The 27456-nt window shown below is 36.8% G+C and overlaps 1 protein-coding gene across 4 annotated transcripts in view; it reads right to left on the bottom strand.

Moving 5' to 3' along the window:
* Positions 1-19614, bottom strand: part of TTK (TTK protein kinase) — a 45229-nt gene extending 25615 nt beyond the window's left edge. For 2 of the 4 annotated variants that reach the window (XM_024576651.3, XM_024576652.3), the window contains exons 1-11: positions 19477-19614; positions 18223-18363; positions 15951-16173; positions 15504-15610; positions 11372-11515; positions 10779-10893; positions 10544-10616; positions 10359-10453; positions 8721-8808; positions 7319-7442; positions 1741-1889 (exon numbers count right to left, since the gene is read on the bottom strand). In XM_024576651.3, coding sequence (XP_024432419.2) covers positions 1741-1889; positions 7319-7442; positions 8721-8808; positions 10359-10453; positions 10544-10616; positions 10779-10893; positions 11372-11515; positions 15504-15610; positions 15951-16173; positions 18223-18361 — 1257 coding nt within the window. In that variant the 5' untranslated portion in view covers positions 18362-18363; positions 19477-19614. Of the gene's footprint in view, positions 1-1740; positions 1890-7318; positions 7443-8720; positions 8809-10358; positions 10454-10543; positions 10617-10778; positions 10894-11371; positions 11516-15503; positions 15611-15950; positions 16174-18222; positions 18364-19327; positions 19399-19476 lie in introns of those variants that run through there. The other 2 variants (XM_045184883.2, XM_045184884.2) reach the window with 2 other exon arrangements.
* Between the last annotated feature and the right edge of the window lie 7842 nt (positions 19615-27456).

Below are 27456 nucleotides of genomic sequence, written 5' to 3'. Positions count from 1 at the left end.
CACTCATGTTCATGTTCATTGCAACATTATTTACAATGGTCAAGATAAGGAAAAACCGTAAGTATCCATTGATGTATAAATGAATAAAAAAATGTGATATAGGAGTATATACACAATGGAGTATTATTCAGCCTAAAGAATGAAATCTTGCCAGTTGTGACAACATGGATGGACCTGAGAACACTGCGGTAAGTGAAATATGTCAGACACAGAAAGATAAATACTACATAGTATCACTTATGTGTAAAATGTTAGCCCTGGCTGGTGTGGCTCAATTGCTTGGACCATTGTCCTGTAAATCAAAAGGTCAGGGGTTGGATTCCCCCATATGCTTAGGTTGTGGTTTCAGTCCCCCATCAGGGTAAATGTGAGAGGCAACCAAATGATGTTTCTCCCCCCTGTCCCTTCATCCCTTCAACTTGCTCTCAAATCAATAATCAATAAGCATATCCTCAGGTGAGGATTTTTTTTTAATCTTAAAAAAAAAAACAAAAAACAGTTACAGATTGGTGTTTGCCAGAGGTGGGATGGAGGGGTGAGGGTGGCCATGGCTGAAAAGGGTAAAGGTGGTAAAAAGGCACAAACTTCCAGTTATAAAATTAAGTCCTGGGGATGTAATGGACAGCATGGTGACAACAGTTAATAATACTCTATTGCATATTTGAAAGTTGTTAAGTGAGTAGATCTTAAAGTTTTCATTGCCAGACAGAAAAATTTTGCAGCTATGCATGGTGATAGATGTTAACTAGATTTATTCTGGTGATCAATTCATCATATACATAAATATAAAATCATTATTTTGTACACCTGGGACTAATATGTTATATATCAATTAAACCTCAATAAAACAAAATACTTGTTTTTCATAAAAGTATATCTATATTCACATGTAATGGGTATATTGTTTTTAATATTAATAAATATTTTTAAAAATTCTTGGTTTTACTTTGTAACACAGTCAATACAGATAAATATAACTTACGTAAACAAAAGCTCTTTGGGTGTCTTGATAATTAAGTGGGTAAAAGAAGGTCCCAAGGCCCAAATATTTGAGAACTACCAAGTTAGAATATAACTGAAAAGAAATAGTGATAAAAAAGTAGAGCCATGGACTAAAATAGGTACGGATCTCCGGTAGCCATTCCTTCTGAAATAGCCCCTAGCCACTGTTACAAATTCACATGCATTGTCTAGCCTGTGTTTTCTATTCCATCCATGAGGATGACAATAGGAAATTGTCAAATGCTTTGATATACACTGCACTAGAGCAAGGATCAGCATATGGTTTTCTGTAAAGGGCAATAAACATTTTAGGCCTTAGAGACTAGATGATCTCTGTTGCAACTACTTAACTCTGCTGTTACAGTTTGAAAGTAGCCATAGATATAAGTAAATGAACAGGCATGTTTGTGTTCCAATAAAACATCATTTGCACACTCAGGCTGGGAAACAGATTTGACCCATAGGCTGTAGTTTGCTGATCCCTATACCAGTCCACCAGCAATTTAGAAACACTACTGAAAACAGAACAGAATAAATTAAATAGAAAAGAATTCAATTTGACATATGCTCTTACTGAAACCATAACTGTTACTGAACATTGTTTTGTGAATAATAAAAACATTAAGTAAACTATTCCACTAAATATGGTGCATAAGAAGTTAATAAAATAAGAAAATATTTAACATGATCATCACATTTTGAACAATGGCATGTTACATGAGAGGGAAAGAAAGTTACCTCTGTATCACCTTTTCGGATTATCTCTGGAATCTGCCATTGATTTGAAGAAGCAGCAGCATTCTGGTTTATACATTTTGACCTTTTCTTAGATTGCCACTGTTTCTGGTTACTTTCTGGAACCTTTGGTTCTTGATCTTCCTTAGGTTCTGAAATTGTTTTGTTGTTATTATCATTAAAATGCAAGAATATTTTATAATAACAAGAACATGCTGCAAACGATTAGCATTTTGCTCTTAAAAACGAAGAGAGGAACCAAAAACTTTAAGCCAGTTGTTACAATTTGCTTGTAGCAAGCCAATTTTACAAACCTGCAACGTGGCCATCTTAAGTAGTTACTTATGATTTTATTATCAGAGAGCATTCTAAATTTAAGTTTTTCTGGTCTTTACCAGAAGGCAAGTAAATAAGTAAGAATTAAAAAACACATGTTATAAAGTCTTACTAATAAAGATAAGCTAAGTCACCATTTTTACAGACTTCTACTTTTTAACAAAAACTTTACCTTAAACTGGCTTGTGATTTACTTTAAGGGTCTCTGAAAAAAAGGTCCTCAACAGCCCCAATAGCCTGTGCACCCAGGGACAGCTTTACACCATGTTGGGGCATAACCACCTGACCACCTCTACAAGTGACATAGACAGAGGGCGAACTTAGCGGGCACCAGAGCCCTGCTGAAGTAAGTCCTGCTGTGTAGAGTGGGCCCCTTGCACAGCTGATCCTCCACAGTGGTCAGTAGTCACAGCCAGTCCTTACAGCTGACTGGCCTGGGTAAGTCACTCCCATTGATCTGCCAACAGCAATCAAGGTTCAACTACAAGAGGAGGGTATGCACAGCCCACACGGTGGGCACTCCCCAGCTTGGGAGGTAAGGGAGGCTGGACCCTATAGGACACTTTACTACATTAGGCCACTCTTCCAAGCCAGGGAGTCATAGCAGTTCTATCTCATACATAGAAACAAACACAGAGAGGCTGCCAAAATAAGGAACAAGATGTACAGTTCAAAACATTGGTTATAAGAATGCTCAGTGAACTCAGTGAGAACTTCAACAGCATAAAAAAGGGCATGAAAACCATAAAAAAGAACCAGTCAGAAATGAAGGATACGCTAATTGAAATGAAGAACAATTTATAGGGAATCAACAGTAAGAGTGGATAAAACCAAGAATCAAATCAGCGATTTAAAATATAAGGAAGCAAAAGATACCCAATCAGTAAAACAAGAAGAAAAAAGAATCCAAAAAAATGAGGATAGTGTAAGGAGCCTCTGGGACAACTTCAAGCACATCAACATGAGGGTGCTGAAAGGAGAAGAGAGCAAGAAAGTGAAAACCTACTTGAAAAAAATAATTGCAGAAAACTTCCCTAACTTAGTGAAGGTAACAGACATACAAGTCCAGGAAGCTCAGAGTCCCAAACACGATGGATGCAAAGATGCCCAACCAAGACACATAATAATTAAAATGCAAAAGGTTAAAGACAAAGAGAGAATCTTAAAAGAAGTAAAAGAAATTAGTTACCTATAAGGAAGCTCCCATAAGGCTGTGGGCTGATTTCTCAAAAGAAATTTTGTAGGCTAGAAGGAATTAGTAATATTCAAAGTGATGAAAAGCAAGGACCTACAGCCAAGATTACTCTCCTAGCAAAGCTATCATTTAGAATTGAAGGACAGATAAAGAGCTTCCAGAGAAGAAAGAGCTAAAGGAGTTCAGTATCACCAAAACAGTATTACATAAAATATACAGGATCTCCTTTAAGAAGATAAAAAATATGAACAATAAAATGGCAACAAATATATATTTATCAATGATTGAATCTAAAAAAACAACATAAACAAACATAACAGAAACAGAATCATAGATACAGAGGGAGGGGAGTTGGGGAGATGGGAGAAAAAGGTGAAGGGATTAAGAAATACAAGTTGGTTGTTACAGAATAGTCATGGGGATGTAAAATAAAGTACAGCATAGGGAATACAGTAGTCAAAGAATATATATGCATAACCCATGGACATGGACAATGGTATGGGATGCTTGCAGAAAGGTGGGGGGGTAGTCTGGGTGGAGGAGGAAAAAGGGGGGGAAATTGGGACAACTGTAACAGCATAAGCAATAAAATATAATTTAAATTTATTTACTATTCTATGAATATCAATATTCCATTCCTATCACAATAGATGTAAAAATCTTAAACAAAATATTTTCAATTCATATACAAAAGAATATAAATTATGACCAAGTTGTGTATATTCCTAAATGTGAAGTTTGCTTACTATTTGAAAATCAATTTGTCATAATAGAATAGAGAAGAAAAAATATGACCAACTCAGTCCTGGCTGGTGTAGCTCAGTGGGTTGAGCAGCAGCCTACAAAATGAAAGGTTGTAGGTTCAATTCCCATTCAGGGCACATGCCAGGGCTGCATGCCAGGTCCCCAGTTGCGGGTGTGCAGGAGAAAACTGATCGATATGTGAACATCAATGTTTCTCTCCCTCTCTTCCTCCCTCCTTTCCCCACTCTCTAAAAAATAAATAGAATTACAAAAAAAAAAAGGGAAAAATATGATCAACTCAATAAACACAGAAGAGTTTGATAAATTTCAACACCCAGTCACTTACAAAAACTAATGATAATCTAGGTATAAAGCAAAACTTAATCTTTGGTACTTGATAAAAAGCAGCTACAAAAATTTACAGCAATTATCATACAAGGGTAACATACTGAAAACTTCCCTCTAAAATATGGAATGAGAAAAGACTGCCACGTATCATCCCTTCTGTTCATCATTATACTGAAGATGTTAAGTGCACTACAGCAAAGAAAGGAAATGAAAACTAAAAGACTTAGAAGGCAAAAAAATGTTATATTACTTTCAAATGACATGAACAAATCCATAATAAAATATTAAAATTATTCAATGAATTTAGCAATGTCACTGCATCTAAGATCAATAACTAAAATCAGTTTTATTTTTATATATTAGCAACAAAGAATAAAAGGATACAATTTTTTTAAAAGGTCCCATTCATTATAGCATCAAAAGCTGTCAAATATTTAGGAATAACTCTAGCAAAAGATAACCAAAATCTCTATAGAGAAAATGATGCTCTGGATATTTTAAAGACTACTTAAATGAATTCTAGGTTAGTAGACTACAGAATTTACCTGTTAAGATGTCAGCTTGTCCCATTAGATCTCAATCAAAATCCCATTAAAAAAAAAAAGTAGTCTGGCCCTGGCTGGTGTGGCTCAGTGGATTGAGCACCAGCCTGAGAACCAAAGGGTCAATGGTTGATTCCCAGTCAGGGCACATGCCTAGGTTGCGGGCTGGGTCCCCAGTATGGGGCATGCAAGAGGCAACCACACATTGATGCTTCTCTCCCTCTCTTTCTCCCTCCCCCTCTGTCTAAAAATAAATACATAAAATCTTTTTAAAAAATGTAATCTGATAGACTGCAGTATTTACATGGAAATCCCAAAGGCTCAGAACAGCTAACATAGTCTTAAGGGACAAGTTGGGAGATTTACGCTGATAATGAAGAAATGAAACTGGAAGTATTTCTGACAGATATATAGATTTATTGCAGTAATTAGAACTGTACTGCATTAGTACAAAGATAGACAAAAAGAACTATGGAACAGAGAAGAATCCAAATCCACACATCACACACAGAATGACCTAATTTACAGCAATTCAGTGAGGGAAAAGAGTCTTTTCAACAAACACCAATGGATCAACTGGATATACACACGGGAAAAAAGGACCTTGACAGTTGATCTTACATAAAATTTATGATCTTAGAGTAGGAAAAGATTTGTTTAAAGACACAGAAAACACTCACCCCAAAAGAAAAAATTAATAAATTAAAATGCATGATAATTATGAACTTCTTTTCATCTAGTCTTCACCACATAATGGGAGAAGTCATTTGTAATACATATATCCAACAAAAGGATCTGTATATAGATGATATAATATCTCCTAAAAATCAATAGGAAAAAAACCCAAAAGAAAAATTGGCAAGAGACTCCAAAAAGTACTTGACAAGAGGATATCCAAACAACCAATAAACAATCAAAAAGATGTTCAACGTCATTAGACACCAAGGAAATGCAAATTAAAACCACAAAGAGATAATACTTAGCAGCATCATAACGTCTAAAACTAAAACCCATCAATAAAACGACTGAGAATAATATGGAGCAAGTGCAATATAACTGCTGGTCAAAGGTATACCCACTGTGGAAAACTGTGGGGCACTATCTACTAACAGTGAACATATACACATCTGGTGACCCAGCAACATCATCCTTCGAATATACTATAAAGAAAGAAGTATGAGTGAAATATTGCATTGGTTATACTCTTATGATTGGGCAGTTTTTATAATTAGAAGTTTTACTATATAATAAAGTATTATTGGCATGTCTTCATTTAAAAACATTAAATTAGGTACTTAATCACATGAGTTCATAGTAGATGCCATGAAAGTATAAAATCTAACAGTTTTCTCCAAATACTAGGATTAAGGATCTATTCCCAATCAAAATAATAGCAAAAAGACAATTCTAGGATGACTAACCCCCTCATTTTGCCGAGGACTGAGGGCTTTCCTGAAACATGGGACTTTCAGGGCTAAACCAGGCAAGTCCAAGATAAACCCAAATGAGTCGGGAGCAAGCCTAGTTTTGTCCCACTGCCCCTCCTCAGTCCAATTAAAAGAAAAAAAAAAAAATCCAATCTAACAACCTTTGTTTGGACAATGATCATCCAATTGATGACCCTGCTCAAAAATCTTTAATGGTACTCTGACACCTAAAAGAATAAAAAATTTAAGCCAGCCATTTGAGGTTTACCAAGTCTTACCTTGTATTTCTACACTACCTGTGTTAAAAAAGTTTTCAGCATAACTAGACTGTCTTTAGTTCCTAAAATGTTTTATTCTTTTGCATATGCTATTCCCTCCATCTGAAATACTGTCACTGCTATTCCTTCCTATTTATTAACCCCTAATAGGTTTTCTCATTTCTTCTCTTCCACAGAGTATTAACCTTATTTTCCCTAAATTAGTTTCTCAAACTTCTCCTCCCTCTGAATTCTCATAGCATTTTATTTACGTGGTTCTCATGACACTCTATACATTCTACCCAGTATTATATTTAGTAGTATATCGCCCACATTGGATGACAGCCTCTTTGGGACTCTGGCTCATTCATTTGCACATCCTTAGAGCATTTATCATAGTATTCACATAGTGGAAAACTAAAGGTCTGATTAAAGAGGAAAAGGAGAAGTGTCATATAAATACAGCTTCTGTGTCCTTTCCAGAAAGTATTTCTCAAGCCAATTGAGAAAAATAACTCAGCTCCATGGTACTTTCCATACACTCTTTCTTTTATGCATCTTTTAGGTAAATAAAAGTTCCTTTGCTACAGGATTCAGTGTCTTTTATACACTCTTTATAATTCAACTGAAATACAAGATAGAAAAAGGGACAAAGTCTTATATTACAGATCTTAGGTGGCTGGTTAGCATTCTCTAGGAACAAAATGATTTTCTTAATTAAAGAAGTCTTACCTTCTTCTAATTTTCTTGGAAAACTTGATTCAATTTTATTCTTCACGGTGATTGAATCAGTAGTAAGTTCTGAACTTTTCTCATCTGACACCAGAGGTTCTTTGGAGTGGATATTTTGAACAGACTATAGAAAAATAAGATATCAATAATAAAAGCCTCATAAACAGTAGTACTAATTTGCCTTAGTGTTCAATATACTAAAGTCTCATCTATTTGAAAACACTACTAGAAAAATTATTAATTTTAATCTCATGTAGACTCACAAACTCCAAGCAAAGATTAACTTCTTGAATTACTGACTAGAGTAATAGTAATAGCCATAACCATAAACTTGGCCAGTTTGTCTTTAATGGGCATATTAATCAATTGCTAGAATATATTCACTTTGAAAGTGAGGTTAGAAAATCTGAATCCAACATAAAACACACCTCATTATTTTGTTACGATGATTGTATTTTATCACCAAAAATAACAGCATTATTCAAAATTAAGATCTGTGTGAGTCTAAGACAATAGTTATTCTAAATCCAGAAAGTAAAATTTTAGCAAAACTATGCATTTTCCCCTAAGATAGTTGTGATTAATTAAAATTATTATTTTAAAGCATAGACTATGAAGGAGAGGAATTATAAAAACTATACAATTGAAGATACCCTCACTATGACACCAGGGGGTCTAACTCAAATACAGTAAGAATAGTATAACACCTAAAAATCAGTGTATCAGAGACTACAACTTTCCTGGTCTTTGAAGTTCACACAAAGTTGCTCTGCCATATCAGCACATCAGACTAAGTCCTCACCTCTGCAAATCACAATTTATCATCTTATTTTTGTCTAAGATATCCTACCAGATCATATGACTAAACATACCAAGAAAGCTGGGGGAAATGACTCCCCCAGCTATAACCAAACCCAGGCCACCAAGTCTACTTAAGCACATGCATCAGACGTGTTACTTCATTTATCCCAGGAGATGATTGATCTCCACCACCTCAGTCTTGGAGAAAGGGTTTAGGACTTCTGTACCACTTCCCATTAGTGGTCCTACATTTCTTGGGACTTCAGGGACACTGTTAAAGATATTGTACAAACTGGGTTGCCTTTCACAGAAAAAGCTACATGAACCCTGGCTCAAAAACCCTTGCTCCATATAAAAATTCAAAAATAGAGCCCTGGGTGGTGTAGGTCAGTGGATTGAGTGCAGGCTGTGTACCAAAAGGTAGCCGATTTGATTCCCAGTCAGGGCACATGCCGGGGTTGCGGGCCAGGTCCCCAGTGGGGGCCATGTAAGAGGCAACCACACATTGATATTTCTTTCCTTCTCTTTCTCCCTCCCTTCCCTTCTCTCTAAAAATAAATAAATAAAAATATAACTAAAAAAAATTCAAAAATAGAAATACCTTTAAATTTCTCAATTCACAGGAATCATTTCCACTTGATTTAGATTCAGGCACAATCACTTCTCGGCATTCTGTTCTAGAGGTCCGTCTATTACCCACAAAACAAAATAATTTTAACATTTAACTTGAATTCAATCTTTTCAATATATGATTTTTTCTATTTTAAAGTCGACTTTTTAACTATACTATTTTTAAATGGAAAAAAATCTCTTGGAAAGGTATTTTGAAAAATAACAATGATTCTAGCACAAATGTGATTTAGGTGCTCAGGGATGACAAAATGTTAAAGATTAGTAGGTGACTATGTACTTCATTATGTAAGTAACAGTTGCAATTAGGGTGTGACTGTGGGAAAGGAAAAGGGAACAGCAATATGTAACTGAAACTACACTTCAGATTGCAAACAGTTTAAGGATAAGAACTAGAATATAAACCATTCTGTGGGCCTCCACGGTGCCTAGCATAGTCTATCTATCATAAGCAAAAAAAAATGCCCGGTTTGTTTTTATTTTCTTAGAGTATGAGAAACTCTTCTTTATTCTTCAGTTAGGTATATGAAATGAAGATGATAAGATAATAATCATAACATTTCAGAGCTTAACCTGACAACCAAAATGCTCTTTTAATATTAACACAGTCCAGCCTATATATAACAGGAATTTAAGTGTAGAAGATGACAACTAAAAACAATCATTTGTGTTTCTTTTTTTAAAAGAGTTTATTTACTTATTTTTAGAGAGAGGGGAAGGGACGGAGAGAAACATCAGTGTGGTTGCCTCTTGTGCGCCCCCTACTGTGGGCCTGTCCTGCAACCCAGGCATGTGTCCTGAATGGGAATTGAACCAGCAACCCCTTGGTTCGCAGGTTGGCACTCAGTCCACTGAGCCACACCAGCCAGGGCTCATTTGTGTTTCTAAAGTTTACTTGCCAAATGGTTCTCTGGAATCCAAGGAGACTATTCAAACAGAAATAATTTTTCGGAGTGGTTAGAGTTAGCAATAGACCAGAAAAATACCATTAGCTAAGCTGGAACTGTATTCCCATTTGTTTTACAGGAATAAACACTTAAGCTAAAGGAAGGAGAACACATTGGATATAATAAACAACATTGTATCTCTACCTACTCTGCCTCACTTCTTGATGTCCTAGCCTCTGAAACAAATGAATGGATTCATCAACCTTTCCACTGACAGCTGCTCTTCTTCTTGAGCTAGCCGGAAAAGAAACCATGCCCAGACCTCCTTCACCCCTGCTATGGGGACTTCTATATATGCACCAGGAAGGAACTCTTTCTTAACAGAGAGGCTACCAATTTAAGTGAGAAATGTTCAAACAACAGGAGTTTGGGTATGTCTGCACAGTCTTTTAAGTTTCAGGTTGTCTTAATGTTTTTTCCTCCATGTTTCCTATTTTTTAATAGTTCCTTTAGTGAATATTTTTAATGAGTGAAAAAGCAAAATAAAGTCAAATCCCTCACTCATTTCTTTATCCCTGACATTTAGAGACTTGGTAACCTTTAATACTAAATAAAAATTTAATTGTAATTACTATGAAGCAGTAAAAGACTTTAAGACCATTCTGCCATCCATCAACATGCAAATATTGAAAACAAATTAAAAAATTAAAACCCAAACACACCTTTTTGTAAAACTTGGTACAACCGGACCATCAGTCTCCTCATGACAATCTGGGCTATTTAGAAGGTTAACTGGGACTCTTCCAAATGGGCATGACTGAAAATGTTTTGAAAGATTAAGTGACAAACTAGGAAATAAAAACCTTACCACTACCACCTTAATCAAAATAGATTAAAACCGACTTACCCGTTTAGCTTTGTTTGTTGGTTTTAAGGGATTTCGATGACTTATGTCTGCATCTTGAGGGGGCACATTCTCTCTAAACAGAAGAAAATACCCTCAATTTTTAAAAGAATAATATTAACATATGTATTTCCATTACCTTCTAAACACTGTTATCACTTTTACATGAAAATATATATTAACATATAAATAATATAAATGCATGATGAGAATTAAAAAACTAGTTCAATTTCCTCACCCATAGAGAAACCTGGCTTTTGCAGTCTGTCCTCTGGAATCACAGCTGATGTTCCTACTCTGTAAATGTCCAAGGGAATTGGGGAATGATTCTTGGGCACTTAATACTGTAGCTGCTGTAAAATTTTTGAAATTGTGATTAAATTTGTAAAGACATAAGGAATACAGAAAAAGTGATTTCACAAATAAGAATACTTACGGTCAATTTGCAGACCTGTCCCTAAATAAGATATGCAGACTAAAGGTGTTCTCAAGATGTTGTCTAACTATATTTAATAACTGTTTCATAATTACATAATTGTTTCCCCAGATTAAAGGCACATGCCCCATTTTTAAAAGCAAAAAGTGATTGTCCTTCTTAGATTGAGTTTCTTTTTATGTGTTACCAGTGAAAGTGTGATCAATAACAACAAAATAATAAACATAATGAGAAAGACTTTACTTCTAAATGCCTCACCTCCTTTAAATATGAAATTTAAACTTAGATTGTGTCCATTCTACATTAAATGATATTTTTCTATAAAATATTACTCTTAATCTTTTTCCACAGATAATCAGCCACAGAAAAGTATTAGCACACACTAGTATATTTACTTGATAAACTCTTCTTTTCCTCCTCTGAAAGAAGCTGCTTTTTTTGGAGGTTTAAATTCTGAATGGCAATTTCCAGCATTTGTAGTGGTACCGCTCCACATTCTACAGCTTTTTGAAGAAGTTGTTTGCTTTTTTTGAAATTACCTAAAAGTAAAAATTGATAGTTATTTTAATGTAGCCATCTTCACTCTCCAGATTCTTACTCTTCAAGACCTTGAAAAAAATTTAAAAGCTTTAGGCAAAAATACTCATTCCAAGGCTCCTGAGCTTTATTTCATAAGCAAATAAGCAGCCTCAGTTCTAATAAACAATTTACCTCAAATAGTTTACTTGTGTAATATGTAATTGATATATTTGTGCATTAGTGTATCACCACTGTACATTTTCAGACGTAAAAGGAGTATAACAAAGCAGTTACAAAGTGGAGACACCAAAGACCAATAAAAACACTTAGGACCCTCAAGGAAATTAATAAAAGGAAAAAGTAAGCCCTAGATGCTTAGACCCAAGCATCAATCTGTTACAATGCAGTATAATAATTATCATTCATAATGACATTCAGTCATTAAGAAAAGGTTGACATCTTTTGCTAAAGGGAATCCTCCATCAAACGGATTCTTGTAAAAAAAAAAATTACAATGATAAAGATTAATCTTTACCTATCAGACTTAGCTACACCACCCTCAAAATGTGAAAATAATTACCACAATTACCTTTCTAATGACAGATAAATTACCAAACAAATTTTACTTCAACTGCAAACTTACCCAATCTATTTAGTCTACTACTTTGCTATAAACAGTAAAATATATATATCATGTATCTTAGAGAATATGTTATCAACATTTACAGGAGCTACGTTATGAACTTGGCACTTAGGATACAAAGATGATTAAGAGATGTCCTCTAGCTTCAGACAACTTACAAGTTTAAGAATATAAATATAGACTTCCAGCCAAGATGGAGGCATAGGTAGACACACTGTGCCTCCTTGCATAACCAAAAGAAAGACAGCAACAATTTAAAAACAAAAAACAACCAGAACTGACAGAAAATTGAACTGTATGGAAGTCCGACAACCAAGGAGATAAAGAAGAAACATTCATCCAGATTGGTAGGAGGGGCGGAAACAGGCAGCCGGGGCGGAGAGGACTCACGGCAAGGCAGCGGCTGGCGGACCCGGCGAGGTGGTGGATTGTGGAACAGGGCAGGCCAGGCTGCAGCTGGCCAGCGAGGTAGCAGTTGGTGGACCCAGTGACAGACAGCACAACCCAGGGCTCCAGCGTGGGGAAATAAAGCCTCAAACCTCTGAATGAAAACACCTGTGGGGGTTGAGGTGGCAGCAGGAGAAACTCCCAGCCTCACAGGAGAGGTCGTTGGAGAGACCCACAGGGGCCTAGAGCGTGCACAAGCCCACCCACTTGGGCACCAGCACCAGAGGGGCCCAATTTGATTGTGGGTAGCAGAGGGAGTGACTGAAAACCTGCAGAGAGCAGAGCAAGCGCCATTGCTCCCTCTTGGCCCCTCCCCCACATACAGCGTCACAGCGCAGCAACCACCGATACCCTGTGCTGGTGAACACCTAAGGCTCTACCCCTTTACATAATAGGCGCACCAAGACAAAAAAAAAAATGGCCCAAATGAAAGAACAGATCAAAGTTCCAGAAAAAATACAACTTAGTGACGAAGAGATAGCCAACCTATCAGATGCACAGTTCAAAACACTGGTAATCAGGAAGCTCACAGAATTGGTTGAATTTGGTCACAGATTAGATGAAAAAATGAAGGCTGTGCTAAGAGAAACAAAGGAAAATGTAGGAAAATAGTAGGAAAACAAAGGAAAATAGTGATGGGAAGGAAACTGGAACTCAAATCAATGATGTGGACCAGAAGGAAGAAAGAAACATCCATCCATGAAAGGAATGAAGAAACAAGAATTCAAAAAAATGAGGAGAGGCTTAGGAACCTCCAGGACATCTTGAAAAATTCCAATATCCGAATTATAGGGGTACCAGAAGGAGAAGAGGAAGAACAAGAAATTGAAAACTTATTTGAACAAATAATGAAGGAGAACTTTCCCAATCTGGCAAAGGAAATAGACTTCCAGGAAGTCCAGGAAGCTCAGAGAGTCCCAAAGAAGCTGGACCCAAGGAGGAACACACCAAGGCACATCATAATTACATTACCCAAGATTAAGCAGAAGGAGAGAATCTTACAAGCAGCAAGAGAAAAGGACACAGTTACCTACAAAGGAGTTCCCATAAGACTATCAGCTGATTTCTCAAGAGACCTTACAGGCAAGAAGGGGCTAGCAAGAAGTATTCCAAATCATGAAAGTCAAGGACCTACATCCAAGATTACTGTATCCAGCAAAGCTATCATTTAGAATGGAAGGGCAGATAAAGTGCCTCTCAGATAAGGTCAAGTTAAAGGAGTTCATCATCACCAAGCCCTTATTATATCAAATGTTAAAGAGATTTATCTAAAAAAAGATAAAAAATAGGAACAGTAAAAATGACAGCAAACTCCCAGTTATTAACAACCACACCTAAAACCAAAAAAAAAAAAGCAAACTAAGCAAACAACTAGAACAGGAACAGAACCACAGAAATGGAGATCACATGGAGGGTTATTAACAGGGGAGTAGGAAGGGGAGAGAGGGGTAGAAAGGTATAGGGAATAAGTAGCATAAATGGTATGTAGAAAATAGACAGGGGGAGGATAGTATAGGAAATGTAGAAGCCAAAGAACTTATAAGTATGACCCAAGGACATGAACTATAGGGGGGGAATGTGGGAGGGAGGTAGTGTGCAGGATGGACTGGAGTGAAGGGGGGGAAGTGGGGACAACTGTAATAACATAATAAAATATATTAAAAAATAAAATAAATAAAAAAGAATATAAATATATTTGATGGTGGTTACTAAGTCTATACTTATTGACAGCAGTGACAGAATTTCATATATTGAACATTTTCACCCAGGAAACAAAAAAGGCTTAGATAACTAGTAATGAGGCAGCTTATAGACTTCAATGACAATCTGATAAAAACTATGGAATGTCCTCTACCCCTACAAACATACATACCAAACTACACATAAGATTTCAAAGATGTTCTACATTTCCTGAAAGGCTAATCAAAATAATTTTTGAACATGATTTTGACCTTGAGGTTAACTACTACACTGCAGTGGTACAGATAAAGTGCATTTCTTTTTCACATATCACAAGTTGAGATTTTCAATATCTGTGTGTTCTAAAGATGTAAAGTTCATACTTGCTATTGATAGGCCATAATACCTCAAAAAAAATTTTAGGTAGAATGAAGGCCCAGCCAAACTTATTTTAACAAGCAAGGAGTTGGTACGATGCTTTTCTGCAACCTCAGCCCCAGAGAATACTCTCCAGTTGCTGAGCCCCAATTTGAGCACCATTATGGGGGTTCTGGCCGAGCCAAACCAAGAGTGATAATGTGTGTATCTGGTGGTAAATGGGATTCGGAATGCAGCAGAAAGAAGTCCGAGGGAAAACAGGAACATGTGTCCAAGAGGACAGACTGAGGGTAGATCCAGAGGCCCCAGAAAAGGAGAAAGAAAGAAGACTATGAATGGTCAGACGCAGTCTCTGAGGAAGAGATTGCCCTGGTCCCGTCCAAAAAGTGAAGAATAAGAACCAGGTGAGCAAGAAATAAAAGCTTCTACAGCAGTTTACTTGTTTTTCCTCAGAGGGGAACCACCAATTAATGCTAAATTAATTTTGATGTTCATTTCAGTGCTACGAAATCAGAGCATAAAAAAGCTTGTCTAAGCTCTAGCTTAAATATCTTACCTCCTTCATCCCACAAATACTCAGTGAAGAAGCCACTTTCCTTTAGACTGTTTCTGAATCTAACTAAGCACAAACATGATGTTCATGCTTATTTCCCTGGATTCCTCTTTGCAAGTGGAAGAGTTAGTATACCAAGTATTCTCTGCATTTTCACTTCGGTGGGATTCTTACCCCAAAATATTATCTCATCAACTTTCCTGTCTTTTGCCTCAAATCCCCACTTCATACATCATTTAATATTAGGATATGAGTTACAAAGGAAGTTATCTTTTACTTAAAATTGAGACTTGACATTTCAAGTTACCTTGTGATAGTTCAAACTGGGCAAAAGATACATGCACAAAAGCAAATTTCTTGCAGTTTGCTCTGGCCATTTGAAAGTAGTCACGTGCATCATCTGGCTCTTGAATACTGTAATAAAGATTTCAGAATCAAATTTTAAGAAAAAGGGCACAGCTACCTAAGTTTTATAATTCTTCATTTTATTTTCCAGAGACATGGGGTATTGTTTTTTGTGTGTGTAAAATTAAATACTATCAGGGTTATTTAAAAAATCTTTCAAGACAGAGCCAAGAATAGGGAAGTTGTGGAGATATGTACATAGTAAAGAGAGTTTACATTATTTACTTGTTAATTATAAACAAAAGAATTTGGTCAAAAATATTAATTTTCTTACAAGTAATCCTGACTTGTTTTCATTTTACTTTTTTGTAATGTAGTTATATAATGCGGTTAAAATACTAATACTTACGCTTTTAATTCAGCAAATCTCACTTGAATTCGAGCAAAACTCTCACTTTGGCCATATTTATCTGGAGGAAGTGCTTCAATTGCTTGACTGTAACGACCAATCAATTTATTTAAAAGGGCGTCATTTAGGGGGACACTGTTTTTCTCTAGTTTGAGCAACAAATTCAACCAGTCCTCTGGGTTGTTTGCCATCATCATAATTTGGTTAACAGTTCCCGAATTATCTGAATAAAGGAAACAAAATACACCATAACAACAGTAAGACATAAAAATAAATGCCATATTGAACTTCTCTGTCAAATTATAGTTATATTCTCAATATCAATGTACATAACTTCCTTAAAACACTTTTTAAAAAATTTAACATTTGTGTAAAAATATAAGCAACTTATTTACTGCATAGATATCTTTTATCAGGCTATATTTTACTCTAAAGAGTTATATATTTTGAAGGAAAAAATTTGAAAATAACTGTTGTTTTTATTAGTAGCTTTAAAAAACCATATGTAGTCTAAAAATACTTTACACTGTAACAGCATAATTCTATTTTAGTATCCTAACTATTTTTAGAGAAACTATCCATTCTCAGAGAAGCTATCATTCCTTCCACCAGTTTCAGTTACCTTCTCCTATTTACAATATTTTCGTCATTACTAAATATGATTAAGTTCTAATTTCTCAGAGAAACTATTGTTCCTTCCATTGGTTTCAGTTACCTTCGACAAGGGCTAAATCTTTACTTTTGCAAACAAAATTACTGTTTCTGCGCCCTACTAAAACATAGTACATTCATAACTTCCCTTTTTTTATCTTAAATTTTATCATCTGACCTTAACTTCTTTTCCAGTTTTACCGCCCATTGCTTTCCTAACAAATTAGTCTGTAAGATGTCTAAAAAAGTGTCTCTGCAGATGTATTCTTCATGCCTCTGAATACCCCATTCTCCTTCTGTTCAGCATTTGAGGCATTGTGTTTATAGTGTCTGTATATGTTCGTGGCCAAACATATATTACACATAACATAACGATTTCATTAGTTCTCTCATCTGGAAACCATGGTTTTAGGCATTTTTGAGTCTTCCTCAATACTTAATTTAATGTTGTACATCCCAGTTATCAATAGATGTTGAGTACTTATAGGCTTGAGTGAGCTAAGGATTTTAAATAAGGACTCATCTACCTTGCTGAACAAGGTTTGATAGAGCTTTTTAAATACACATAATAAAATGTGGTGGTATACTGTTAAGAATTCGCTTAACACCAAAATGATAAGTTTCAAGCTTGTTTCAAGTATATATGATCTGTCACCATGACTAGATTACAAGATCTTCCATCTATTTTCAATCCTTCACCCATTTAATGGTTAGTATAGATCTGACAAACTTTTCTAAAGGTCACTTTTCAAATGATGTCAATAATCTGAAATGTAATAAATTAGGCTTCTGAGCTAATTTGCAGGATAAAGGTTGAGTATTAAAATTTTGGCACTTTCACTCATTCATCATTCAACAAATATTTAAATGCCTGGTATGTGCCAGATACCTTTCTAAGCTGTGTAGACATAAAACAAATAAAAACCATGCCTTCATAGACCTCCCTTTCTAGTCGAAGAGAGGAACAATAAAAAAACACATCGATAAATCACATATAAAGTGATTAGTGCTATGAAGAAAAATAGTAACAGGAAAGGGAGAGAGAGGACACACTCCCACCTCAACGGGTTACTATTTTAAATAGGTAAGTTAGGAAGGCCTCCCTGAGATGATATTTGAAAAAGACCTAAAGAGGTAAGAGTGAGCAGATATCTGGGGAGTGGTGTTCACTTCACTGCAGAGGGCAAGAGAAAAGACAGTAGAGTAAGAGCTGGTCTAGTGTATTTGGCAGACAGCAGGAAAGCTGCCGTGGCTGGAGCAGAGTGAGCAGGAGATAGGGGAAAAAAGGCCAAGGGAATAATAGAAAGAGTCTCTAAATCAAAACTTTGGTTTTTGACTTTAACCTTATACATAACTTTATTAAGATTGGTGAGGCTTTCTCATTTTGCAGCAAAAAAAGAATAAAAAATAGCATATCTAATGATAGCAGGAATATCAGTAGAAAGAACAGCTGACAATAACAGAAGAGTTAAGAAAACTACCTCTGAGTACACTAATAAATGATATGTTTCTTTTTGTCAGAAAGTATTAATTACTGAGAAAATTACATTATATGAACATACATGGTTAACATTTTATTCCTTTGCTTAGCGGTCACTCAAAAAATAAAAAAGAAACTCACCTGTGGTATCAGAAGAGACTTTATTCAGGCTTAGCTCATCAGTAAGGTCTTCATTTTTAAATTTATTTTTAAAATCTCTCACTTTGTTGATTATTGAATCAATTGTCAATTCTTTGCCACTTAAATCCTCAGCCTCCATTTCTAAAGAAAAAAATCAAGCTAATCATAATTCCTATACTTTACTAGCATTAAAGAGAAACACTGCAACTAGACTTTTAGAGCCCAGAAGACTAAAGCATTACTTATGTAAACACATATTAACACAGATGTATTAAGGTAGTATTTGTGAAGCTTTGTGCATAAAAACAACTGCATGTATTTGAAATTTGTTCAGCAAGGTTCCCAATAGGCTAATTATGTGTTTTCTTCCTAACACAATTTCCACTGCACAACACAGAAACTGCTGTCTCCCCCATCAAACTTTCCATTTTTTCTTCTGCACAATGAATGCCTTCCTTTCGCTCTTTCTCTAGAATTATTTTCTCTGGGCCATTTGCAAATTCTGTCCTTTGAGGAAATGTGATGGACTGTTCGTATGGATTCTGGTTGAGACATAGAAAGAATCCTTTCGGTGATGTGAACAACCATTCCTTTAGTCACCTGCTTTATGAGCAAGCCTGCACACTGCAAGGGCTCTACCATCCCAGCCCTTTATTGATAAATGGGATGTATGCAGGCTTGTTCTTGTGCATGTCTCTCAGAATCCTGACTTGCTGACTTATCACTCCAATATCAAGAATTTACTGTATTCTTATACCGAGCACTTGCTCATCTGCATGGTGGTGATGTTTGGTCAACAAAGTGTCTGCAGTCTTCCTGTCAATCTCTCTTCTGTAATTCTCAAACATCACCCCAGTAACACTGGATCATTGATATCAACGCCGCCACTGACCTCCAGTTTAACAACAAAAAGGGGAAATAAAGTGGGCATCTAGATATCACCTCTTTAAGTCAGGTTCGAAAGGTAACTGTCAGAAAAGAGCCTCCATCTCCTCTCCCTGTTCTAAAACACCCGGCAAGAGAGGATTTTAGGAGAGGATGTTAGGTCCCCAAACTCTCCCCAAGTGCCCCGCCAGGCCCTCCACCCAGAGGGACCCACACCCACCTCCTGCTTCCGCGATCCTCCACAAAAGCTCAGGCAACACCCTGGGGCCTGGCGGAGGCAGCAAGGCCTCCCCTCCCCCCCAGCTGGTTTAGCCGCGCCCTACGTCGTCGGTTCGGCAGAGCCGCCTCCGCCTCGCCCCCACCACTTACCGACCCGCGCGGCTAGGGATCCCGTACACACGCTGCCGCCGCAGTTCTGCCGCGCACTTCCGAGGCCGAACTCACCACTGGGAAGCCGAAAAGAGAAGAAAAGATGGAGTCCAAGCCCCTCTCCGCAAACACATTTGAAATTCCCCGCCGCTATTGCCCCGGCCTCCTACTGGCCGACGCTGGTCACGTGGAAGTGCCTGCCGTGACTGATTTGTGTGCGACCGCACCGCCCCTTCCTCTGCGACCCGGCAGTTCCGCCCGGGGGAGGGTCCAGGCCGCTCCCCACCCGCGCAGCTCCTGGTTCTTGCCGGCCCTGTGTTTCCCGGGCTCCGGGAGGTCGGCTTTCCCGCACCTTCCAGTTTAACCGGAACGAATTTTTGTCTGAGAGGGAGCCGCTCCCGGGCGGAGTTACCCGGTGAGAAGAAAACCGGAGCGGAGACGCAGCTCCCAGCATTTGGACCTAAAAGGTGCTTTGAGAGTAGGTCCTTCCCTCCCGCCCCACGACCACCACCCCACTGCTTAGTACTCCACGCTCCTCACTTCCGGGCTTAGAAGGATGCGACTAGAAAGGATGGTTCACTACCTTACCTTCCAGCCCTGCTGCCAGCTCAAGAATCTCAGTGCTTTTTGTCCCTCAGCTTTTACCTATGTCCCTCCACTACCCATAAGGGATTCCTTGCGTGTCTTCAAGCCAAGGCCCTCTCCTTTGTCAGAATTCTGCGCAGAACTCACCTGCCCGTCATGATTGCTTATCAGCCACCTCCCCTCTGAGCCTGTCCCACTTCAGGGCTCAAGTATCCTCAGAGAAAGGTCACTTTGCGAGTAATCTTCCCAGTTGCAGGGCTCCGTTAAGTGTGGCTTTGTGATCCAAGGCAACGGGTGATCGGTTTTAGCAGCATCAACACGTGCGCTACGGTGGGACATTTGTTTTGGGGGTATGTTTAGGAAACTACCTGTAGCTGTCCCTTGGTAACTCCAAAGCTGCTAGAACCCTCGCATTCCCAGCTCTGGCTAGCCATCCGGCAGGCCAGCACGAAAGCCCTTTGTTACCTAATGCATCTTTCCGTACCTGCTGGCTATGTATTTTTGCTGCATCTGAGCAATAGGATTGGTTAATCACTACCTTTGCACACTTGCGTCTAACACTGCCTTTAGTTGGAAGGAATTTACTATTCCACAACTTCTTGTTGATCTCTTTGGGGCCTGATCTCAAAGCTTGCATCTTCCTGAAAATACCTTCACTGAATAACTTCACCTTAATACTTCTTTTTTGTACATTCACTCCTTTGGTAATTTCCACCTGTTAATAATTCCCAAATTTATGTCTCTTGCTGAATTCTTTCTGCTGAATTCCAGACTCATATACCCATTGCCTACTTAACATCTTCAATTAAATGTCTCATTTCTATCTTAAACTCTTCTTACAAAATCTCTGTATAAGACAATTTCATTGTTCCATTTTTAAGCCAAAAACCTTGGTGACATTCCTGACCCCACATCTAATCTATAAGCACATTGTGTCAGGTCTAAAGAGATATTCCTAAAATTGTACCACCTCCACTGATATCACCCTAGTCCCAGGCACCTTTGTCACTCACCTGGATTCCTGCCATCGCTGGTCTCCTTGCTTCTGCAGTTGCCTCACATCAATCTACTCTCCAGTACAGCAGAGTAATCTTAAATCACCATGCCACTCCTTCCCTCAAAACCCTTCAGAGCTACCTGTCTCATTCATAATAAAAGCCCCAATTCCTTACAATGGTCTAGAGTTGCAATGTTCAACAACATAGCTATTGAACACTTGAAATGTGGCTAGTGCACCCAAGGATCTGAATTAATTTAATTTTAATTTTAATTAAACTTAAAGACAGTGCAATTATTGGGAGACTTTTAAAAATATTTGCAACAACTCAGATATGAACCTACTTTTTTCAAATGTAAATTTTGTAAATGCAGATTAAGTATTTCCTATGAAAATGCCTCAGTTTGATAATATAGGTATAAATGTACACTGGATTTTGAAGACTGAAAAATAAGGTAAAATAATTATTGGTAATTAAAAAATATTAATTACAGTTTAAAATTATATGTGATACATTGTACTAAATATGTAGTAATATATTTTATTAATATATTGCATTTAAATATATTGATTTTAATAATATTAAATGATATAATTAATTTTAATAATAATGTATAATTTAAATAATAATTATAATAATAATGACAACTAAATGCAATGTGTTATCATGGCTTGAATCCTGAAACAGAAAGAGGACATTAATTTAAAAAATGATGAAATCTAAATAATAGCAGATTTCGTTAACAGTAATGTACCTGTGTAGATTTCTTTGATGCTAACAACTAAGCTATTGAAGAGTGCACCAGTGTAGGTTTCTTAACATTGACAAATGTACCACACGGTAATGTAAGATCTTAACAGCAGGGAAATTGAGTGAAGGGTATATGCCAACTGTCTATACTACCATGGCAACTTTTCTGTAAGTCAAAATAATTCCAATTCTAGAATAGATCATAGAATTGTTTGAAAGCAGAGATCTCCAGATACCAACATGATTCATTAAAAATAACCCATATAGAATATACTAAATTTCATTTTGATTTTTTTCTAAAATTAGGGAAGGCCATAAATAACTTTAGCAAAGAAAGTGATAAAGACGTCTACTGTTTTTGTGGAATAGAGAAGCTATGTAAGCTCTATACTGCTAATGTGCGATGCTCTGCAGTTCTACAGAGCATTGCTCTCAAAGACCATTGCTTAATGGTTTGAGGGGAAACTTCACGTTGACTCCTAGTGGGAGGCCTCAGAACTCTGTCCTTGGTCTTACATTAAACTACATATTTTGTCTGTGTGACAAACACATAGAGATAATGCTTGTTAATTTTGCACATACTAATTAAAGCAAGAAAGACAAAATGCTAGAAGAGAATTAAGCCCCAAACTGACAATATGAAATTTATAAGGACAAGTGTAAAAGCACACAGGTTTATAAAAATAAAATTCTCAAATATAACACATAATTAGAGTCCAGACAATTGGAGAAACATAGTCCAGATTTATACTGTGGAAACAACAACAAAAACTGCACAAAAGAAAACAAGCATTTTCAAGCATTAGCCATCAGGCAGCACAGGACAGTGATCCCTGGGAGTAGAGGAACAAACAAGGGAGCCCTGAGACTGTCCCTAGATTACTTCCTGGAGTTTTCAAGCTGCAGTGTAGGAAGGAGGAACCCAAGCATTGCATGGCATTCTCCCTAAGTTAAGGGGTAGAGCTTGGAGTTTGGAATGCCTAACACAGCTAAGGTTCACTGGGCAGAGTTGCAGAGAAAAGATAACGCAGAGAGAACTCTGGAAATCTACAGAGAAGCCCCTTGAGGCTCCAACTGAACAATGATGAGTACATGTGTCCAAGGATACTACCCCACCACCAGGGGAAAATAATAGCTGAAAGGATCAAAGGGAATAATCCCTAGAGGTCATAAAGGGAAAGAAATATTTCATGTTCCTCAGTAGAGCAACAGACAAAGGACACGTGATATTGCCTCAGTACTGGGGCAAAATTAGACCTAGACTAAAGAATGCAGTAGTCCAGCCTAACAAGGCTTAAGAGCAAGCCTTAAAAGGATCAGATTGTTTCTACACAACTTAACTGCATCCCAGAACAAAGCTCAAGACTTTTTATAGCAATACAAGAAAATTCAACCAGGTCAAATTCACAATGTCTCGCATCTCATTGAAAACATTATCAGGTGTTCTGAGAAGCAGGAAACTGTAACTCAGAAAAGTAAAAGAAAATGTCAATTGAAACATTCAAAAATGGCACTGAAGACAGAATGAGTAAATATGGACACTAAACAGTAATCATAACTGTATTCCGTATGGTCTAGAAGTAAGGAAAATGTGAACGTGCTAAGGAGAGAGGTGGAATATATGAGAAGACCCAAAATGAACATCTAGAGATAAAAGTACAATGTCGGCAATAAAAAAGTCATTGGATAAGATTAACAGCAGATTAGGCAATGGAGAACAGAAGTTCAAGAACTTGGAAACAGCAGTAAAAACTGTGCAAATTTAAACAAAATAAAAAGGTACACAAGCCCCAACTACTGTGGTTCTGTTGGTTGGGCATCCTTTTCCACAAAGTGAAAGGTTGCTGGTTCAATACCGAGCCAGGGCACATGCCTGGGTTTCAGATTCAGCCACATGTAGGAGCATGTACGAGAGGCAACCAATTGATGTTTCTCTCCCTCTCTTTCTCCTTCTTTTCCCCTCTCTCTAAAATAAATAAATAAAATCTTAAAACACACACAAAGTAAACAAAACGTCTATGAGCTATAGGACAACTTAAAGTGGACTAAAGTAGATATAACTGGAGTTTTCAAAGGAAAGGAGGGAGATCTGAAGAATAAATATATTTGTAGAAGAAAATGGCCAAAAATTGTCCATTTTGATGAAAACTATAAGTGAACATATTGAAGAAAAATAACAAATCCCAAACACAAGAAACTTAATAAAATTAATACCTAGGTGCATAATTAAATTTCTTCAAACTAGTAATAAAAAGAAAAACTTAACAGCACCCAGAGAAAAAAAGACATATTACATAAAAAGGAGCCAACAAAAGGATGCCAGCAGAAACAATGTAAGCCCAGAAACCGTAGAGGAATATATTTAAAACACTGAAAGAAAAAAGTGATCAACCTAGATTTGTATATCCTGTGAAAATATCTTTTACTATGAAGGGGAAATAAGGATGTTTTCAGACATACAAAAACTGAAAGAATCCATTACTAAGAGACTTGCTCTATTAGAAATATTAAAGGAAGTTCTTCAGGCAGAAAAATTCTGAATTTACATGAAAGAGTAAAGAACACTGAAAATGGTAAATATATGGGTACATAGAAAAGACATTAAAAAAATCTCTTTAAAATATAACTGATTAAAGTAAAAACAATATATTGTTGGATTTATAACATACACAGAAGTAAAACATATGACAATGATAACACTAAGACCAGGAGGAAGGAATTGCAAGTTTATTGCTTAAGGTTTTCCCACTATATGTAAAGCAGTATATTACTTGTGTTAAGTTAAAAATGCATTCTGTAAACCCCAAGTGTCTGTTATTATAACCAGTATTTATAAGTACATCTCAGGCACTGGAAATGTTACTATTCCAAAAGGAAATGTGCTGTAAGTATAAAATACACATCAGATTACAAAGACATAGTATGAAAAATAACATTAAATTAATCATTAATATTTAATACTGTTACAGCTTAAAATAATAATCCAGATATATAGAATTAAATTAAAAATTATATCAAATTTATTTCACCTGGTCCTTTTAACTTATTTTTAATGTGGCTGTTGGAAAAATTATAAGTTATATATGTGGCTCACCTTTTATATCTTAGATAGTGTTATTAGAAACTGTAAAGCAACCACTAAAAAGAAAAATTAAAAGAAAGCAAAGGTTATAGCTAATTATTGAAAAGAAGAATAATTAAAATAGTCACTTAATCCAAAATGAAGCAGAAACCACAAACAAGGAAAAAAGAACAGATGAGGAAAATAGAAAATGATTTATTTAAGTCCAACTATATCAACAATCACATCAATTGCACATGTTCAAAATACCTCCTGAAAAGGACAGAGAGTTTAATATTGAATAAAAATACAAGTAGCAACTACCGGCTGCCTACAATAAACCCACTATAAATATGAAGACAAATAGGATAAAAGTAAAAGAACATAAAAAGATATACCATGTGAACACTACTAAATACAGAATGAGAAAGACCTAACTTGGCAGAGGTCTATGAAAACAGACAACAGTTTTTTATCATTTAGGTAAATGATCTTTAATCTCTGATCTAGGATATTTTTTGAATATCAGACATGATAAAAAAAAAACTTGTCAGAAGTAAGTGCAACTGCTGGAAAGCTAGATCAAATGCTTTAAAGTCCAGTGCCAGATTTTTAATCACAAGTATTTAGACAGCTGTGAAAATAGGCAGTTTCTCTCTGATGATCAAGGGTTTTTGATATGTTACATAGCAATGGATGGAGGACAAAATCTATTGAAACAGGCTTAGATAGTTCCAAGATCCCCAGTGGATTCCTCAAACCATGGATAATAATGAACCCTATATACACAATGTTTTTCCTATACATACATACCTGTGATAGTTTAATTTACAAATTAGGCATGGTAAGAGCTTAACAACAATAACTAATAATAAAATATAACAATATAAATTACAATAAAAGTTATATGAATGTGGTCTCCCTCTCTCAAAATATGGTACTGCACTCATCCTTCTTCTTCTTCTTGTAATGATTTTAGATGATAAAGTGCCTACATAATAAGAAGTGAGGTCATGACATAAGCACTGTGACTTAGTGTTAGGCTGCTATGGCCTGATAATATGTTAAAAGGAAGATCATCTATTTGGAGTGATCCTGGATCATTGAACATGACAACATCAATGGTTGAATGCCAGGAGCAGATGATGTCCGTAGTTGAACTTGTCAATGGCCAATTATTGGGGAAATTTAGTATTTTCAGACCTTGGTTTACTGCAGGTAACTGAAACTGTGGAAAGTGAAACCATGGATAACGGCGGACTACTATAGTTAACTATAGCAGCATCCTTCATCTGTGGGTACAGAAACCTCCACCCAGTTCTGAAGGGCCCACGAAAATACTAGTGGTATGCAAGGTTTCCCAAGACCTTACCAACCTATAGGTGCATTCAGTCACCTGAAGACTACTAAGATTTCAGGACCTATACCCCCTATCTGCATAATGCTGGTCCTCAGCCCCTGAGTTGTTCCCTTTGGTATTTTTGGGAGTTTCTGGGGCCTTCTTATTAGTGATCAGAAACAAATCTAGCCTTAGTGGATACCAATTTTCTTCCAAGGATCACCACTGCTCTCCCAAGACCTTGTTCCTCTCATTCTTCCACAAACCCTGTTGTTACTCCACTGAGCACAAAGGACTTCACAACACTCTGCATGGTCCTTAAAATTTTTAGTTGTAAACCTTGGTTATCTGTGGCAAATTGGGTTTACCTCTCTCTCCTTTATAACTTTCAATGTGAGAAGTCAGAAACAATGCATTATATATTTGTGCCTTAATGTTTGATGGAGTGTTCAGTAAATGTTCTTTCAGTTTTTTGCTTATAGCCCTCACTTGACTTAAGACCCAGGCATGAATGTATGGTACCAGACTGTGAACAAAGCTATACTCAGAATCTCTTTTCTTCTCTGATGAGTAAGGGTATGTTACTGGAGAGCTCTTTGCAAGTCCCCCCTTCCTTCCTTAGAGTGAGTTATCTACAAGGAGACTCTATAGCTCCCTTTCAACTTGACTTCTGTTAGAGTATGTCATAATTTACCTCAGCTGCCTAGTAAAACCAAGCAGGAGACAAAGCTCAAGTTTTTTCTCAAAGTTTCTTCAGGCCCCAGGACAACAGGCTGGCTTCACAGACATGCTTAGATAGGCCTGAACCTGCGGGAATTGTAGCCAGATTCAAGCTGAAACTTTTCTACCTCGATGCACAAGAAAATCTTCAAATTAACTCAGCAGTGACAAATCTTCAAATCACATAAAGCCACTCCATAACCTTAGCAATTAAGGCAGTCAGCAGTGATAGAGGCCATGAGGTGGCAGAAAAAACAATGGAAAGTTCACCAAAGGAAACACAGAAGCCTATCACCACACAGGATATTATACCAAGAGCAGGAAGGAATTTGGGCTTCCAATGATTCTGCTGAAATTCCTCCATGATATTCCTCAAACTGGGGACACACGTTATTTGTTAATATATAGCTATATAGACTGGAAGGAAATAAATAGCATTAAAATAGTTGCTATTTTCAGATCCAAGATGGCTGCAGAGTAGCTGGAAGCTCTGTCCACTTGCTCCCAGACCCAGAACGGTCTTGCAG

The sequence above is a fragment of the Desmodus rotundus genome, chromosome 11 (genome assembly GCF_022682495.2).
Source record: "Desmodus rotundus isolate HL8 chromosome 11, HLdesRot8A.1, whole genome shotgun sequence".
NCBI classification, from domain to species: Eukaryota; Metazoa; Chordata; class Mammalia; order Chiroptera; family Phyllostomidae; genus Desmodus; species Desmodus rotundus.
Note: the sequence above shows the minus strand (reverse complement) of the source record. Positions and strands in the feature narration are given on the sequence as shown.